The 17,197-nt window shown below is 42.3% G+C and overlaps 2 protein-coding genes across 2 annotated transcripts in view; both read left to right on the top strand.

Annotated features, from left to right (window-relative positions):
* The first annotated feature begins 263 nt into the window (after nt 1-263).
* Nucleotides 264-8,759, top strand: LOC117939673 (splicing factor U2AF 35 kDa subunit-like). Its single transcript, XM_034865162.1, has 8 exons — nt 264-359; nt 1,673-1,760; nt 2,826-2,892; nt 5,538-5,587; nt 6,441-6,539; nt 6,815-6,948; nt 8,273-8,371; nt 8,469-8,759. Exons 1-8 carry the CDS (start codon nt 316-318, stop codon nt 8,578-8,580), a joined length of 693 nt encoding a protein of 230 aa, XP_034721053.1. The 5' UTR covers nt 264-315; the 3' UTR covers nt 8,581-8,759.
* Nucleotides 8,760-9,818: 1,059 nt separating this feature from the next.
* cbsa (cystathionine beta-synthase a) overlaps nt 9,819-17,197 on the top strand; it is a 12,229-nt gene continuing 4,850 nt past the window's right edge. Inside the window, exons 1-7 of the mRNA XM_034865157.1 lie at nt 9,819-9,950; nt 13,980-14,265; nt 15,374-15,480; nt 15,686-15,820; nt 15,899-15,978; nt 16,605-16,809; nt 17,048-17,139. Coding sequence (XP_034721048.1) covers nt 13,988-14,265; nt 15,374-15,480; nt 15,686-15,820; nt 15,899-15,978; nt 16,605-16,809; nt 17,048-17,139 — 897 coding nt within the window. The 5' untranslated portion in view covers nt 9,819-9,950; nt 13,980-13,987. The remainder of the gene's footprint in view (nt 9,951-13,979; nt 14,266-15,373; nt 15,481-15,685; nt 15,821-15,898; nt 15,979-16,604; nt 16,810-17,047; nt 17,140-17,197) is intronic.

The raw sequence follows: 17,197 nt of genomic DNA, 5'->3' as shown, positions 1-17,197 counted from the left end.
ATGTAGGCTATTTACTGTCCTACTTAATGTTAACTTTCCACCAGGCCTATACTGGAATAGGCTTATTGCTTGTTGTTGTGCACAACTCAGGGGAGAAAATGTAAAAATTACAAGAAAAACTGAATAACTTAAGGACGAGCAACGAGACAAGTAGGCGTGTTTGAGATAATAAGATCATCATTGTTGACAAATTAATATTTTTTTCTAGGACAGCAGCGCAGATATGTGGCGTTCAGGGTCATTGCAAGTTGGGATTCCACAATCTCCGTCCCTTTACGTAATGACGTCAGTCCCTACGTCTCCGACGAGCCGAAAATGGCGGAGTACCTGGCATCCATTTTCGGTACAGAGAAAGACAAGTAAGTTTTATTCAATATCTATTGTAGTAGTCGCCCAAGCGATTAGTGTTATGCAAAGTATATTCGCAGCGGCTCTTTTTCATATTCACTGGGGCTCGCTGTGTAGCCGCAGCACTGTTGAATGTCCTAGTCAATCTTACATTAGCAACAGGAAGCTAACGCTCGGCTAACACATTGAATGAAACTCAGGAAGGCACCTCAGCTAACCTGCAGCTGCTGTGTGCTGTTGGTTTGCGCCAAAATGTCTCATTTTGCAAAGTGTTCACTAGTTTATTGGTAACGTGACACACGTCAATGTTGAAGCACACTCTACAGGTCATTAAAAAGCTGGGTGACGTGTAGCTTGCTTCATTAATGAGCTTGTTAGCAGAGTTGCTGACTTTCTCAGGCAGCTTGTTTCGTTCCGTTCGCCAGTGGAGTGCAGCAAAACGCATCCTACTCACAGTACACTGTTTGCATTTAGCAGAGCTGAATATCGCGATATGTTCGTTCTAAATGTAGATGACGAGTGATGCCGTTCGGACAAGGCAACTTTAATGATGTAGCCATTTCAGCAACACATCATTTTAACCTGCTTTGACGTTACAGCTTTAAAATATACAAGAGATAAAAGTTACAGTGCTTTGTAAGAAGTGAACAATTACTTAGTTTAATGAAAGTCAGACTCAAACAGTCGTCTAAAGCCTCATTTTAAAAGAGTAATTCCTAAACAACATCTAGTTATCGTACTGATTAAGTAGGTAGTACAGAGAAGTACATGAAAAGACCAGAAGCAACATTGATCTGGAGATATATATATATATATATATATATATATATATATATATATATATATATATATATATATATTTAACGTTGCCTTTGTGCCCCAAATACTAATTTATGTCAACATCTGTTTTTATCTAAAAAGATACATTTCTCTGTTTGTTCATCTCGCTTCAATGTTATTGCTGCAAAATGGGATCCAACATATATATAATAATAGATCAATACTTGGCATCTGTGTATTGATACAGTATTGCCACAGAAAATATTGTTATACTATGCTGAATCAGTTAGTGCACAAACTCTGAAAAATACACTGTTAATTTATGTTTTAGCACTGCATTGCCCAGCTTTTTTTTCTTACTTACTGAAACCTTTAAAAAAAAATTATATATATTTTTTTTTTTAAAGCTAGAAAGTCTTGAGAAACGCATTGTTTTGGGGATTTTGGTGACAAAAACAAAGATTTTTTCGAGGCCCTTATCGTTACTGATTCAATTAGAACAAAGTGAGCCATAGGTTTGATGACAGCTTTCCTTCTTTTCCAGGGTCAATTGTTCCTTTTATTTTAAAATTGGCGCTTGCAGACATGGAGACCGCTGCTCGAGATTGCACAACAAACCAACGTTCAGCCAGGTGAGGATCACACCGTAGTGTTTCTTCTTCAACAATGGCTTCATTGTGAGATTCCCATGTCACTGTTAGTTGTAAATCGACTGCTATAGCGCTGTTCTAACAGCCGGGTCCTTTTCTAATTTGCCTCTCATTCAGCCATTCACACACATACTCATACACTGGTGTCGGCAGGGCTGCCATGCAAAGTGCTGGCCATCTGAAGCAACTTGAGGCTCAGTGTCTTGCTCAAGGACACGTTGACATGTGGACAGCAGCCAGGGATTGAACCACTAACCCTGCGTGCGATGAATGGACGACCCGCTGTACCTCCTGAGCCACAGCCGTTGAAATATTTAGTCCTTTGACTCTTCAAGGCCCAGGGCCATATCACAAGCCGTGTAGCCGATTCCACAGTGGATAGTTTGTGAACACTCTATAACTCCTGATCTCGTTGGTCTGGAAAAATATATTGAAATTCATCTAATAGGTGAAAACGTGCTAGGTCAATTTTTGAGTATACTGTATATTTAATCTCAGACGAGGCTTGTTTTGTTTGGCATTAGACCTGAGAGTCAGAAGTCTTCATATGCGGTGAGGATCAGCTACTTTTAAAAAAAAGGTTGTAATGCTTGGAAATGTTAAGTATTTCCTCTAACCCATGTGTTTTTTTTAGTTTTTTGGGGGGGATAATGTGTCGTCAATTACTTACAGAAAAAACCTGCTCTGTCAGTCATTTCCTATTCCCAGCAGTTGTATGTCAGAGCTCGTTTTTGGAACAAAAGTTAATAATTGCAAGTTTGTTCTTTTACTATGATGTCATACATTTTAACCAGTCTTTGTAGGTGTGGCAGAGGTGATTTACAGACGTTATTTTGAAAAAGAATCAAATGTGTACAAGTGGGGGGGTAAAAAAAGTGGCACACAAATGCGGACTTCCTTTCCAGTTTCAAAGGAACCGCCTGCATGAGTATCATAAAGATGTAAGGTGGCTTCAATAGAGGTTGATGGCATCAGAAATAGAATAATACTAGACATTTATCCGAGAATCCTATCTGATCACATGCTTTTTGTTGCTTTCCCCCGCAGACCATCTTGATTCAGAACATCTACCGTAATCCCCAGAACAGTGCACAGACGGCCGACGCTTCTCGCTGTAAGTTAAACATTTGTAAGCAACCTTCCTTTGTGTTTCCTAAAAGTGGTGCTCCCATATAACGGATGTGAGGTACTGCTTCGGCCCTGTTAGTTGGCGACCCGGTTGCTGTGACCCCATTATCTCCCAAGTATACCAAACCAGATATTTAGTCATTTGTTGGCCGTAACCTACTGCCAACAAAAAGCAACCATCTGTTATCCAACCTTGTGTAGCTGAGCCTCCACGCCAAAACACAACCAGCCCAACAGACCCCTGATTATGTAAGTACAGTTTATTTATATAGCGCTTATCACAGGCGGAGTCACAAAGTGCTTCCCAGGTCAAATCCTAATAGCCCAATAAATCCCAGTAAGTCATAGTGCAACACAAAAGTATAAAACACACACACAGTCGACAATGCTGTTAAACGAACGCCTGACTGAAAAGATGCGTCTTTCGCTGCTTTTTACAAATGTCAGCAGAGGCAGCCATTCTTAAAGCAAGTGGCTTTATGGTTGAATACCTACAACTGTGTAGTGGGTGTGTGCAGTTAATATGTTGAACCCATACAAGCAGTGCTATTTCGGGGGAAATACCTAGAACTGTATGGTTGTATGTGGGTGCAGTAAGACCAGACTAGTAGAGCTGAAGCAGTATCTCTCATACAGGTAAGTGTGTAATGGGCAGGAAGGCCTTAGAAACGACTTGTGTGTTTTTCCTTCGGGCCTCGTATGTTGCATTATGCATCCAGTATATTTAAAAGCATTGCATTCACACTACCAACAATACATAGACATTATCTACTTCAGCATCACGTGTGACTGTGGATCATTTGAAATGTCCTTTCTCGACACCCCTGTTTAGACAACAGGCTTGATCAAAAATGACCTGTCTTAGTTTTGATTGTGAAATATAATCGGCATCTGTGGGGTTGACTGTTGGACAAGTTGTACTGGTGTTATTTTAACTCATATGTTGCAAATGGGGCCGCATGCATGCGCTACAATTCAGGATCATTTGGAATCTTTAAAGTTTTTGGATACCGCTTCAGGTCCTTCCTTGTTTCAGCTCTTAGACCAACCAATCTAATTTACCAGCCATCAAAGTGATCCATAATTGGGAATAAGTAGGTAGCGCTTGCATCAGTGCAGTAAAGTCTGGGTACAACATGTTAGCATTAATACAAGCATGACATGTCATTGTAAGCATGCCATACAAACAATGACCTGGATCATTATGTGTTGTGTTATGTTTTACACCTCCCCCAAAGTAAAACTTTCAATCGACTAAAATTCTTTGTGACCTACTTTCTGTAGATCACAACCTATTTAATGTCTACCAAACCAATATATAGTCTGTAATATAAATTTGAAGTAAAATCTAGTATACATGCTTAAATCTGAAAATTGTAGCCCATTTTCTGACAATTACCCATAATATATATAAATATATAGTATATGTATGTATATAAACACCCCCCCACGCCCAATAAAGAAAATAAGTGAATACCTCAAACCATAAATTCTTCTGAAATACTCTACAGAAGTGTAAATCAGCGAGGGGGTGCAGGCAGTGAGCTTCACCTCCCAATAAATAAGAGTGGCCATTTCTCCGATTTTGACTAAATAACTAGCGGGAACATGCGACATATAATAACTAAGGAGCACAATTAACTGATAGAAAATTTTCTAATCCAATTTTTTTTTCTTCCTCAGCTCTTTATTTTTGGTTGATCTATGTCACAGACGTCTACGTTTTGTATTTCAGACCATTTCCCTCTTGAACATTTCCCCTTCATAACCTTCCAAACTCTGCCCAGTCGGCTGATGCTTTACACTGTAAGTTCTCCCTTCCTCTGCAGGACCCTCCAGCACTGACTGCACTCAATTTACTCTATCACACCTCCCCACGTCAATTTGACTTAGTGTAGGAACATGTCCTCTAGAGACGTCGAATGCATCACATCCCTTCCTGGGGTCAGAGTAACCGGCCACATGCTGTTCTGCATGTTTTCCCGGCCTCTCTCAAACTACCCGAGTCTGTCGTGCAATAACGTTCACACATGTGGTCAGCTTCCCTGTTTTGCTGCCGAGAAACTGCCGTGTTAGACTTAAAAGCTCTAATTAGCTTTCTGTGTTCTTTGCTGTACACCTAACACTGTCGCACTTTTTTGTTTCTTCTGATTCATTAAAGCAGGTTTCTGCTAGAGCTGTCCTCAACTTAGAAAATTCCCTTTTACGTGCTGCCACAGCCAGGGGTTGTCATGAAGTAGTTGAATAGTTAACCTAAACAAATACATTTTATGGTATTACACCCTGGCCCGTCTGCACAAGATGTACACAAACAGTCCTGTAAAGGAGGAAAAGCATTGGCAAATCCTTTCAAAGTAAAACCCCCGTTAACCAGGAGGATGGTCATCTGTAGTTTTTTTTACCATGCTTCGGTTTAATAGGTTTTCTGGCAACAAATACACACTCTTGACCCTTTTTGTTGGCTGTTTACAGGGTGTACCTGTTAGAGCAAGACCTAACATGACATGTCGCCACAGTTAGATTTGTTTCTGTTAAAAGCTACACGGCCCATTTTGAAGACAACAGACAAAATCTTTTGCCCAAAGCGTCCGTCTGGCATTGGCTTGACTGTCCCTTGTTGACGTTCCGTAGGTGCCGTCAGCGATGTGGAAATGCAGGAGCACTACGACGAGTTCTTTGAGGTGAGTGACCTGTTGTGCCGCCAGCTCGGCTTCATTCTACACGTACATTGTCATAAATTAGGTGATTTGTGAATGCTAATAATGTGTTGGATTCATGGTATAACATTTAAAACCTAACTGATCTATCGGCATGCCAATATTATATTTATACAATTCATTTATCAGAACTTTAATATATTATGTTCCTATATTATCATATTATTTTAGTGAGAGCTCATAAATAGCTACAAATAACTAATGTAAGGGAAATCTGTTTATATTTTGTTGTGCGTTTCTGGATAAAATAAAAAAAAATTAAAATATATATCGACATATCGGATTTCAAAATAACCAAATATCTGCATCGGTCTTAAAAATCCTTCATTGGTCGGGCTCTATGAGACATTTGACATTTAGAAATTTTTCAAAAGTTGCAAAGAAACTCACACCGTTTATTTTGCCAGATGATGATCTAGTACCAAAATATCGTCTACTATAAAATGATATTTTCTCTGCAGAGTTAGACAGTGTGCAGGAGTTTTTGACAGTCTTTTGATTGTCTTATCCCCCTCCGACGCACCTGTCTCACACTGTAGGTATAACAACAGCTCCTGTCCAAACATCTACAGGGTGTCTCCCCCCCCCCCCCCCCCCCCCCCCCCCCCCCGAAAATGGTTGGCCAAGGTGATAAACTTGTAAACAGGTGCACATTTCAACATAAAGTAACAGCTAAGAGATAAGACCGGACTGCAGAGCAGCTGTTCCCTAACTCACCCTCTGCATTCCCCCCCCATACAAAACATTCGGTTTGACTTTTGTCAAGAAAGGAAGCTTGACAAAAACCATTGTTTTTTCACTCTTATTTCCGATACAGGAGGTGTTCACAGAGATGGAGGAGAAGTACGGAGAGGTGGAGGAGATGAACGTGTGCGATAACTTGGGCGACCACCTGGTCGGCAACGTTTATGTTAAGGTTGGTGAAAAATCCAAATGTGTTCATGAGAGAGGCGGAGCTGATGCAAATGAGATTCATACGAATAGTAAAGATTAAAAAGACTGAATTGTTCTGAGTTGACTGACTGTCATAAAGATGTAGTTTGAGTTATTTGGAGCTTTGGAACAAGGTATTCACTTCCAGTGGAAATTCAAGTGTCATTGAGTCAAATGTATTTATTTTTTCTCGCACTAGTTGCCACTGGATGTCGGCTATCCCTTAGTCATTCTAAGTGTGTGTATCTCTGTGTGTAGTTTCGTCGTGAGGAGGACGCAGAGAAAGCCGTCATGGACCTGAACAATCGGTGGTTCAACGCCCAACCCATCCACGCAGAGCTCTCCCCCGTCACTGACTTCAGGGAAGCCTGCTGCCGCCAGTATGAAATGGGGTGAGTGTAATGAATCCTTTTAAAGACGACGAATTCTTTGAAGATGCATAACAATGTTGTCGGACCAGCAAAATAGCAAACAGGAAAAGCAGGACATCTTATTGTCTCTGTGACCTGGAAATGGGATTAGAACACAACCGCAAATCATTGCTGCTGCCGCTGCTGCAGCGGTCCAGCTGAAAGTACAACATTTTAGTTATTTTCTTGGACAAGCTACTATACATAGTGTGTTTTGTGACATCAAGTAAAGTCACAAAAAGACATGTGGTGGTGGCAGCAGGTTGGTGAAGGAGGGAGAAATCCTCCACCCCCCACCCCCGCAGCTAGATGATCGAAGCTAAAGCTCCGCTGTTGCACCTGCAGCTCAAGCTGGATTACCACCCGGGCTAAAAGGACCAGTATTTGAGGGGGTTGGGAATGCCCGGGTTTGGTTAACTGGAAGTTTCTTTGGGTGTAGGTGCCATTGAAGCACCATATTATCAGACATGATAACAGCCTACAGATGTTTTGGGTGGTTGCTTCATGGCCTGATCTTAACAGAGTTGCTCTCGTCAAGCTTTGTGGTTTAATGTTGGCTATTCCTGAATTACTGCGTTTAATCATATTAACACTCGGGAAACCTAAGGCCGGCACTGCTGCCTGCGGCCATCAAACTTTATAACCCCTCCCTCTAAGTGTCTGACACACACACACACACACACTTAGAGAGGTTAAAACTGGACAATATTATCTGTTTTGTGCAATAACACTGGCCTGAAATTTGTGCAATACTCAACTGCTACTACTATTATTATTATTATTATTATTGTTATTATTTGGGCAACTGCAACACATGGTTTCCCTTTGGGGATCAATAAAGTATTTCTGATTCTGATTCATTGAAAAACTCTACACCCTGTCCACAGAGTGAAATGACCATGGGGTACATAGGGGTCCCAGAAGCTTATTTCTGCCCCAAGGACCCCCCCCCCAGCAGGGGAATCAGGCCCTGCCAGCAGTTAGCACGCATGTACCCATCTAGCACTGAAAACATCGCCAGCTGCATGAGCACTGTGTGAGATATTACATTTTCTTAAAGACAAAGATAAACTTTGTCCTTGCACAGTGGGAGGAAACTCCTCTCCTTTGAGTCCCTCGGGGTTTTTCCATTGGCTCAGGTGTTGTTTGCTTCTAGTTTGGGGGGGGGGGGGGGGGGATAAAGATCAGATATTCTACTGGCATGCTCTTCAGCATGTAGAACTGCGAGCCAACTTTTCGTCATTGCCCTGCTCCACCAAATGCAAGCCAGGCAAGTTTTAACCCCTCACGTGCTGTTTTCCTCCAGAGAGTGCACCCGAGGGGGCTTCTGCAACTTCATGCACCTGAAACCCATATCGCGGGAACTTCGAAGGGAGCTGTACGGCCGCCGCAGGAAAGGGGGAAGGTAAAGAAATCTTGGAAGATGAAACATTTATATTTAAGGATCAATCAGAATTTGAGAATGTTTTTTTTTTTTTTTTACATTTATTCTCTCCGATCAGGCCGCGCTCTCAGTCGCGTTCCCGTGAGCGCCGCTCCCGCTCCAGGGACCGACGGCGGGACCGCGAGAGGCCGAGAAGGTCGCGGGACCGAGAGCGCTCCGGAAGATTCTGAAAGAAGCCAAGACCGACCCAATGTCCTACCAAATCTTTCCCCCTTAACCCCAGCAGTGATGACAAAGTTATTTTTCTTTTTTTGGTGAATTGTTGGAAGTGTTTTACTTTTATTCCCTTTTTTTAAGACAAGCTTGTGTCGCTTTCTCAATAAAACAGATTTGTAATTCTGCACTGGCACCACTTGCTTACTTGAACATCCACTTATTTCTTAGGTAGAGACCTTTTTCTACAAGGAAGGGGCGGATTCGTGTGCCACGAGAAAAACATGTGGTTACCTTGGTGAGGCCTCAGAAGCTTCAAGAGAAAGAAGTTGCACTGAACTAATATAGATTTAACCAAGATACTGTAGGTCTCCAAATATTGAGGATTTAAGGGCATCTCATTATTTGAGTGTGAAGCAGGTTGATATCCAATGTCTAATGCCACACTTTAGATCAGCCAGGATGAATATCAATTTGTCTGATCCTGTTCTTTAAATGTTACTACTTTATTACACTGATGATAGTCATTTGCTGTTATTAGTATAGAGAAATAGTATAGAGTTAATTTTTGGATAGTCACTAACCCAACTTTGTTTTTATTCCTCTCACATTTCTCGTTGTTGTTACTTTAACTTAGTATAATATTTGAACTGGTACAGGGAAAATGTAAAACATGAGTCACTGTTATACTTACTCATTTGGATTTTTTTTCAATTGCACTGTGAATGATGCAATATTAACTAAAGCTTGATCAGCCAATCGTCTGTGCCCTTCCCCTTCTACAAGTTCTCCGTTTAGGTGGCACATCCCAGTAAAACAAATACATGCTTAGTGGATTAAAACATTAAGAATGGCACTTAATGAGGGGGGGGGGAGATATCAATGAATTGTTCCATGACAATATGATCACATACTCTGAAATATAAAAAAGAAAAAAGTATTTGGCAACAAGAGCCATTCAAACCAACCCCCCCCCCCCCCCCCCCCCCCCCCCCCCCCCCAGCATGAGGCGTCGAGTCGTACGTGCAGTGTGTGATGGTCAATAAAAGGTAAACACACACGGAGCTGGCAGCTTCCACTCAGAGTTTCCCTTATTGAGAAATAATGACTCTGATTGGTCGAGCAGAGTATGCAAACGCCCTCGCAGCAGCCAATAGGAGAACAGTCTAAAACTTAGCCCACGTCCTCGTCCTTAGTCTACATCCATTTGTCCTTCTGGTCGGCTGCGCGTGTTTTCGTCACGGAAAACCCGCAGTCTTTGTCGGAAGTTGCTCACTCCGCATCGTAGTCGTGGTTGCGGGTGTACATCAGGGGCCTGTCTGGGACTTTTATTTCTTCTTCTTCTTCTTTTGCGCTTTTTTGTGTAGCCTACATTTAAATCATAAGGTGAGTGAAAATGAACCAGTACGATTGATTTAAAAATGGATGCTTTTAAACACGTGGTAATTGTTTGGTGACTGAGCCTGTTCTGATGCAACATCGTAACTGCGCAATTCACATGTTATGTTGCGTCAATTGTCACCTCATGTGATGTATTGCAGGTTTCTGCCTATTTGATGCTTACATTCGATAACGCATCACAATGAGTGTAATTCTTCCGGTTACGTTTACATTTTGACAATTTATTCAATCAGTGCTGAATGGTGTAAGTGTTCCCTTCATGTAATCTCTCAAATTGATTTATTTTTTTAATTGGCTGCCTTTTAGTTCTAGATTTTTCTGTTAGATTTCCAGCGGGTGTTAGGGGTAGTGTGTGTGTGTGTGTGTGTGTAGTACAGGTCTGCACCGTGGAGATTGGGCTGCAACTAACTTAATGTGATGAAATAAGGGGCTTTATCGATTAGGGGTACAGCCAACAGTGACCCCTTCTAGTTCCTTGCCTGCTTGGTATATAAAATATATAATTTACTGTTAATACTAAACAAATTAAAGAAAACCAGGAATAGACTTTAAAGCACTTTGCTGACTTATTCTTTTTAAGGATCAGTTAGGTTTAAGCAACAAAACTGGGTGCAATAGCATTGTAGACCACAGCCACATGGGCTGATGAGAGCAGCTACAATAATCGACTTTCTATCCTGACTCCTGACATGTGTGGCCCAGCAGAGTGGCTCTAGACACTGTGGCACTCCTGTCGCAGCCTGGCGAAATCAACCAAGCATTGGTGGAAGTGATCCACTAAAATGGATAAGAAAACTAAAAAGTAGAGCTCTACAAAAATCCTGAATCCCATTTACGGCCGCTGACTTGTCGTGACAACGTAACTATGCACACACAGACTGTATAGTTTCCTGTAGGTTTTCCCAGGGAATTTGCCAACAGATTGCTACTGTGGTGCCGCTCATCTGGGCAGATCCTGGTACCTGCAGCAGACCTGAAACCTGCCACTGTCCTGAAACCTGCTACAGACCTGAAACCTGCTACATCATTGCCACTGACCTGAAAGCTGCCACAGATTTGAAACTTGCCACAGACTTGCCACTGCGGTGTAATTCTTTTGCCCATGTCCTGACATCCAGCTGATGCCTGCCACTCCCGTTCCACTAAGCCAGCCCTGTGCCAGTCCTGTGCCACTATGCCAGTCCTGTGCCACTATGCCAGCCCTGTGCCACTATGCCACCACTATGCCAGCCCTTTGCCAGTCCTGTGCCACTATGCCAGGCCCGTGCCACTATGCCAGGCCCGTGCCACTATGCCAGTCCCGTGCCACTACGCCAGTCCCGGGCCACTACGCCAGTCCCGGGCCACTACGCCAGTCCCGGGCCACTATGCCAGTCCCGTGCCACTATGCCAGCCCCGTGCCAGTGCCACTCAGGGGAGCTTGGCCTTGCTCATTGATTAAGCTTTGGTTACAACAGTGACAAATTCAAATTGCTTTCTTGTCTAACCAATAGTACAACATCTACAGTATATGTAGTTTGTTATCGTAAAAAACAATTTTTAAGAAAAGCAGATAAAAAAAGAAAATGATATTACATTTGAGCAGCTGCAACCAGGGAATGAACAACTCTAAATTATGATTATGTTCTCTGAATGTAGGGCAGTCCCTACAATTATTTATTTACTATTTTTGACTAATCTGCCAAAGTTTTTTTTTTTTTCTCTTAACTCCATTAAACATTACAAAATAGACAATTCATTTTGTTTTTGATCAACTAATAATTTCAGCTTCATCAGTGGTCCCTCTTCTTCTGACAGCTACACGTATAACCCCATTAACATTAGCTTTAATTGCATGTTGGCTCCTGATGTGGTGGTGGGTTTTAATTTGTACAACATGCTGTTTTCCATTGTTTTTGTACTGCCAGCATTCCTGCTGTTCACATTTGGCCTAGCGTTTGTTACGGCTCAGTGATTATGTATAGTCTGCTCTTCGTGTGCTGGTGACCAGCTGTTGCTGGCAGAGCAGTTTTCAGGTGAATTTTCTAACACTTGCAGCATTTTTAAATAGCCTAAATGCACTATGCATGCACAGTAGACATGATACATAATTAGTAATCATTAAGGGAGCGCTGAACATACCAAGGGGGATTAGCAAATTAAGCAGATAAAGAAGTCTGATAAGGTAAGAATATTACAGGGATTGATGATCAGGTGATACGTGCATAGTATTTCTTCAGCCTGGTAGGTATTGGAGGATTTGATTCTTGGCTTAAGTGGCTTATTAAACAAATATAAGTTTCTCCTTGTAAATCATGAGTCTTTTCCGCCAAGCAGCCTGGGCTCAGTGTCGCGTGTGTTCTCACGGAGGATCACATTGCCCCTGTTAAACCCAGCAATGCCACCAGACACCTTCTACCCCTTTTTAGGTACTCACCACGGCAGTGGTAGAACCTTAATTAGCAGTGGAGCTTCTAGTGGCTGCTGGGATCTGATATCAAGTGTTGACGTGAGATGTGGGGAGGAAAGGACAGCTAACACCTACGATTGGTTTCTGTATATTTTTCATTTTGTGGCTAGATGGTAATAAAGAGCGGTTGCCACTAAAAATCCCCACCAAATGAAAGGTAAGCAAGGAAAAGCGTTTGTGCTCCCATGCACAGCTGTTTGCATAAGAAGATGTTGTTGTTGGACATTGTTTGAAGTCTCGGTGCAGCCAAAGAGGGGTTTTAAGAGCTGGCCTCAGTGTGTGCACTGCTTATTAGTGAAGGTTCATATGCTTCCATTTCTGCCGCACAGTGTTGAAAACCCTAATGCATGCATGGATGAGCTGAGAAAACATCTGTGTCTATATCGAATGTGTAGGGGCTTGAGCATTGGGAGGCATGTGATACTTTGTGTTTTCTACTTTAAGATGTTGTAAAGTAGTCTCTTACATTATATTTTCATCTGCATGGCTGCAACTAACAACCATTTTAATTAGCAAATTAAACGTGGTCATTAAAGCTTCAGTGCATAACTTTTTTTGTAATAATGAATGTCCGTTGCATTCAAGGAATCACTGAATGAGTTGCTACAAGGCTAATTAAGATTATCGGCTCCACACAATGCTCTCTGTGTTTGTCTGTACGGCTATGTTCAGAAGATTGTGGCGCCTGGTGACTTTCCCACGCAGATGCTTGAGTAAAGATAATTTCCTCTTCTGAAGAATCCATCATGATTTTTTTTTTTTAATCCTCCTTGGCTACTAGCAGCTGCATGGAGGGACGTGCTTACAGCGTTGTTGTTGTTATTACTCAGAGTTCTTCATGGGGACGGCAGAAACAACGCACAATAGCTTTAAAATGCCAGAATCTAGTGAAAAGCGTCCATCACTATTTACCAAAGTTCAGGGTGATGTCAGCAAAAACTCATCTTTGTGAAGCTGGAATTTTTTTGGGATTAATAAATGATTAAAAACAAACACTCATTGCCTGCAAAACCGGGTCCACTCAGACATGTAATACGGATAACCCTGTAGTACTTACAATAAGGTTAAAAATTCAATTATATATGAGTGACTTTTACGACATACATAAATTCACAAACACAAAGACAATCTGAGGTGGGTACGTGTCTGCACATTTATCACAGCAGTAATAAGTATGGCGCTCTAACTAACTAGCATTGTTTTTGTTTTTTCTACAGTGAATGAATGATGCGATATTAGCACTATCAGCCACAGCAAACAATATACAGCAGTGAATTGTTACATGAATGTACCCGTGTTGGGAAAGCAAAGGGTGGGGAGGAGGCTGCCAAAGTTCCTGTTTAAGCATGACAAAGCTTTATTTGTCAGTGCTGGTGTAACTCAGCAATAATGGAAGTAAGGAGTGGTAAGGTGTTTGTTTTCCACTCACTGCTGATTACATGTGGGGACCTGTCAATGTAGGGAGAAATGCATTGAATGGAAACTGAGCTAGAGTCACCGGTTTTAAGACTTGTGCATCAAGCAAAACAGATTATAACATAAATCTATTACCTCTGTTTTGTCCAGGGTGAGCCATGCCGTCAGTTCCTTCAACCAAGGGCCCCGTGTGCCCCCACGCTGCCAAGCTGCTCAGCCACGCCAACGGGGACGGCAAACTCCGGGAGGGTTCGCTGCCGCTGAACGGGGTTGACAAGCTGCCGGCGGTGGACGCCGAAGACGCAAACAGAACCATTCAGATGAGCACGAAGACCGTCGCTGCGGAGAGGAAATGGATCCGGCCCGACCTTCCCAGCCGCTGCACATGGAGCCTGGGAGCCTCGAAAGACAACTCTCCTCACACACAAGTTCCAAGGTTTGTGTGGTTCTCCAAATGTCCACCGCTCTTGCCCGTGAAACAATTGAACATGCAGTTAAGTGACCTAAGGAAACTTGAAGCTTTAGTGCGTACGTTTTTAAAATGAAAGGACAATTCTGAACCTAGGGGTTAATGAAGCATGGGCACAGAGTCGAGCGTTTTCTAGGATATAGTTTCATGCTAATTGAATGTGACCAGTTTTAGCGCACACCGCCAATTAGCTTATAGTGCTAGTTGCTATTTCTATACCACTAAGAAGGCTCAAAATAACACCACAATTCCTCAGTGGCATAATAAGGGTCCATACATGTAAACTAAAGCATTGAGAACTTTGTAGGCGTACAGACTGTTTATTAAAAAGATTAGACCGTTTACATATACAGGCAGGCGCCATCTTGGAAAAACGGTCGGTACCAGTCAAATGACGAGCTATGTTACTGGTTATACACGGCGTTCAATCTTTTCAGTAAACAGTCTGTACACCCACAAATGCTTCACTTTACATGTATGGACCGTCATTATGCTACCGAGGAAGTGTGGTGTTATTTTGAGCCTTGTTAGTGGTATAGAAATAGTGATTTCTTTTAACTTTTGCGTGCCCCGACGACTAGCGTCATAAGCTAATTAGCGGTTTGCGCTAAAACTGGTCACATTCGATTATCATGAAAACATATCCCAGAGAGCGGTCGCCTCGGTAACCACGTGTTATTAACCCCTAGGTTCATTTTGGCTGAAATTATCCTTAAATGAACGTCTGTTACATTCAAGCCATTGCCAAATGAGTTGATGCAAAGCTAATTAAGACTCTTAGCTCCACAAAACACTCCTGTCATGTGGATGCAACAACAGTGGCGTTGTCATTAGATTAGATTACTTTGTTTGTGTAAACCGTTGAAAACTAGTTTCACCAAACTACTGGGACGTGCCACTTTTCACACAAACACGTCAAACCAGAAACGCGTGTTGAAATTACGCTTGTGGTAGCAGGAAAAAGCAGCTTGTGTTAGATGTTGAGCTCTATTGTCTTTGCAGTAAATCTCTACACACAGACGCAGTGTCACTAATTGTATTTCTCGTCACTGAAACATTGTTTTCTCCTCCCCAGGACACTCGCTCCAACCATTCTCCCAAACATCCTGCACAGGATCGGTGACACCCCCTTGGTTCGCATCAACAAGATCCCCAAAATGTTTGGACTCAAATGTGAAATGTGTGAGTCACCCACATCAGACGGGTCGGACAAAATGTGTGACTAGTGATCACTCATTGAGTAATCATACAAGTGGTGTGGCGAGACGTGTTATTTCGAGATAATGAATGTAACAACGATTCAGGGTCGATTGCATCATTTTTGCCGAATCGTCTCTTATCAGAAATGGCTATTAATGGAACAAATCTTTCCGTTGTGTGTTTGCAGTGGGCAAGTGTGAGTACTTCAATGCTGGCGGGAGTGTCAAGGACAGGATCAGCCTGCGGATGGTGGAGGACGCTGAGAGAGCTGGTCTTCTCAAGCCTGGAGACACTATTATAGAGCCCACCTCTGGAAACACTGGTAATTATCTGCATGTGTTACCAATGGGGGATTAGATGAAAGCAGCAATGTTGTAAAGTGTTGTGTGTATGTGTGTAGGTATTGGGTTGGCTCTGGCTGCAGCTGTGAAAGGCTACCGCTGCATCATCGTCATGCCTGAGAAGATGAGCATGGAGAAGGTGAGTTGTGTTATATTGAAACTTTCACTTCGTGCCACTTCTGCATTCTTTTATAGTAAACCAAGTCCTCACTACTTCTGATAAATGCAGACTTGAGATGCCCCAGGTCAGCACATTTTCTTTGATGACTATTGGCTATAATAATTTAATTGATGGTTAGCAACCTCTTACCCCAAATTATGGCAAAGGCTGGTATTTGAGTGGTAAAAAAGGTTTAAAAGTCACTGAATCTGAGTCATTTTGTGACTCTTTTTTTTTTTTGATTAATGAAGGGACAAAGCTGCTAAAATGCTTTCAAACCTGTATGTACTGATGAAAGATCTATATTGAAACATGTCAGTTTTTCTACGCAATTTTATAGCAAACCATAAAAGAAATGGATGTAGATGATATTAAACCATTCTTATCTTAATTGAAATAGCTTATTTAAAATGGGGTGCTACTATACTTATCATTCTACTGTGGTACTCATATCCGTATTCAACCGTGTTTTGCCAGGTAATCGTTACATGACACCACTCACATGCAGAGCAGAATATACACATCATCCATTTTCTCTAAAATGTATATTGTACAGTATTCGTAAGCACTTGATCAGATTTATCTTCTTATTTTTGCCTGAACAGGTGGATGTTTTGAGAGCTCTCGGAGCCGAGATCGTCCGCACGCCCACCAGCGCTCGCTTTGATTCGCCAGAGTCTCACGTGGGCGTAGCCTGGCGCCTTAAAAACGAGATCCCCAACTCTCACATCCTGGACCAGTACCGCAACCCGAGCAATCCTCTGGCTCACTATGACACCACAGCTGAGGAGATCCTGGAGCAGTGTGACGGTACAAAGATCTTTTACGCACAGCCCTGTCATAATCATGAAATGAAAAGAGAAAGTCCTCAGATGTTAGATTTCTGCTATTGTGCATAAAAGTAAGTAAAAAAAAAAAAAAATACAGGACATAAACAACCTTGTATATTCACCTCACGATTACCATTTTTACAGTTTGGGCTTTTGTTGCCTCTGCCCGGGTACATTTCTGTCAGTGGAGTAAGCGTGAACTCATCCTCTCCCGACAGGTAAACTGGACATGCTGGTGGCCGGAGCCGGCACAGGGGGGACGATCACAGGCATCGCCCGCAAACTCAAAGAACGATGCCCCAACATCAAGGTAAGTTGTTTTGGTCCAGAAGTCAGTCTTTTCTGAGATAATATCTCATAACAGTTTT

This window comes from Etheostoma cragini, chromosome 24, assembly GCF_013103735.1.
Source record: "Etheostoma cragini isolate CJK2018 chromosome 24, CSU_Ecrag_1.0, whole genome shotgun sequence".
NCBI lineage: Eukaryota > Metazoa > Chordata > Actinopteri > Perciformes > Percidae > Etheostoma > Etheostoma cragini.
Note: the sequence above shows the minus strand (reverse complement) of the source record. Positions and strands in the feature narration are given on the sequence as shown.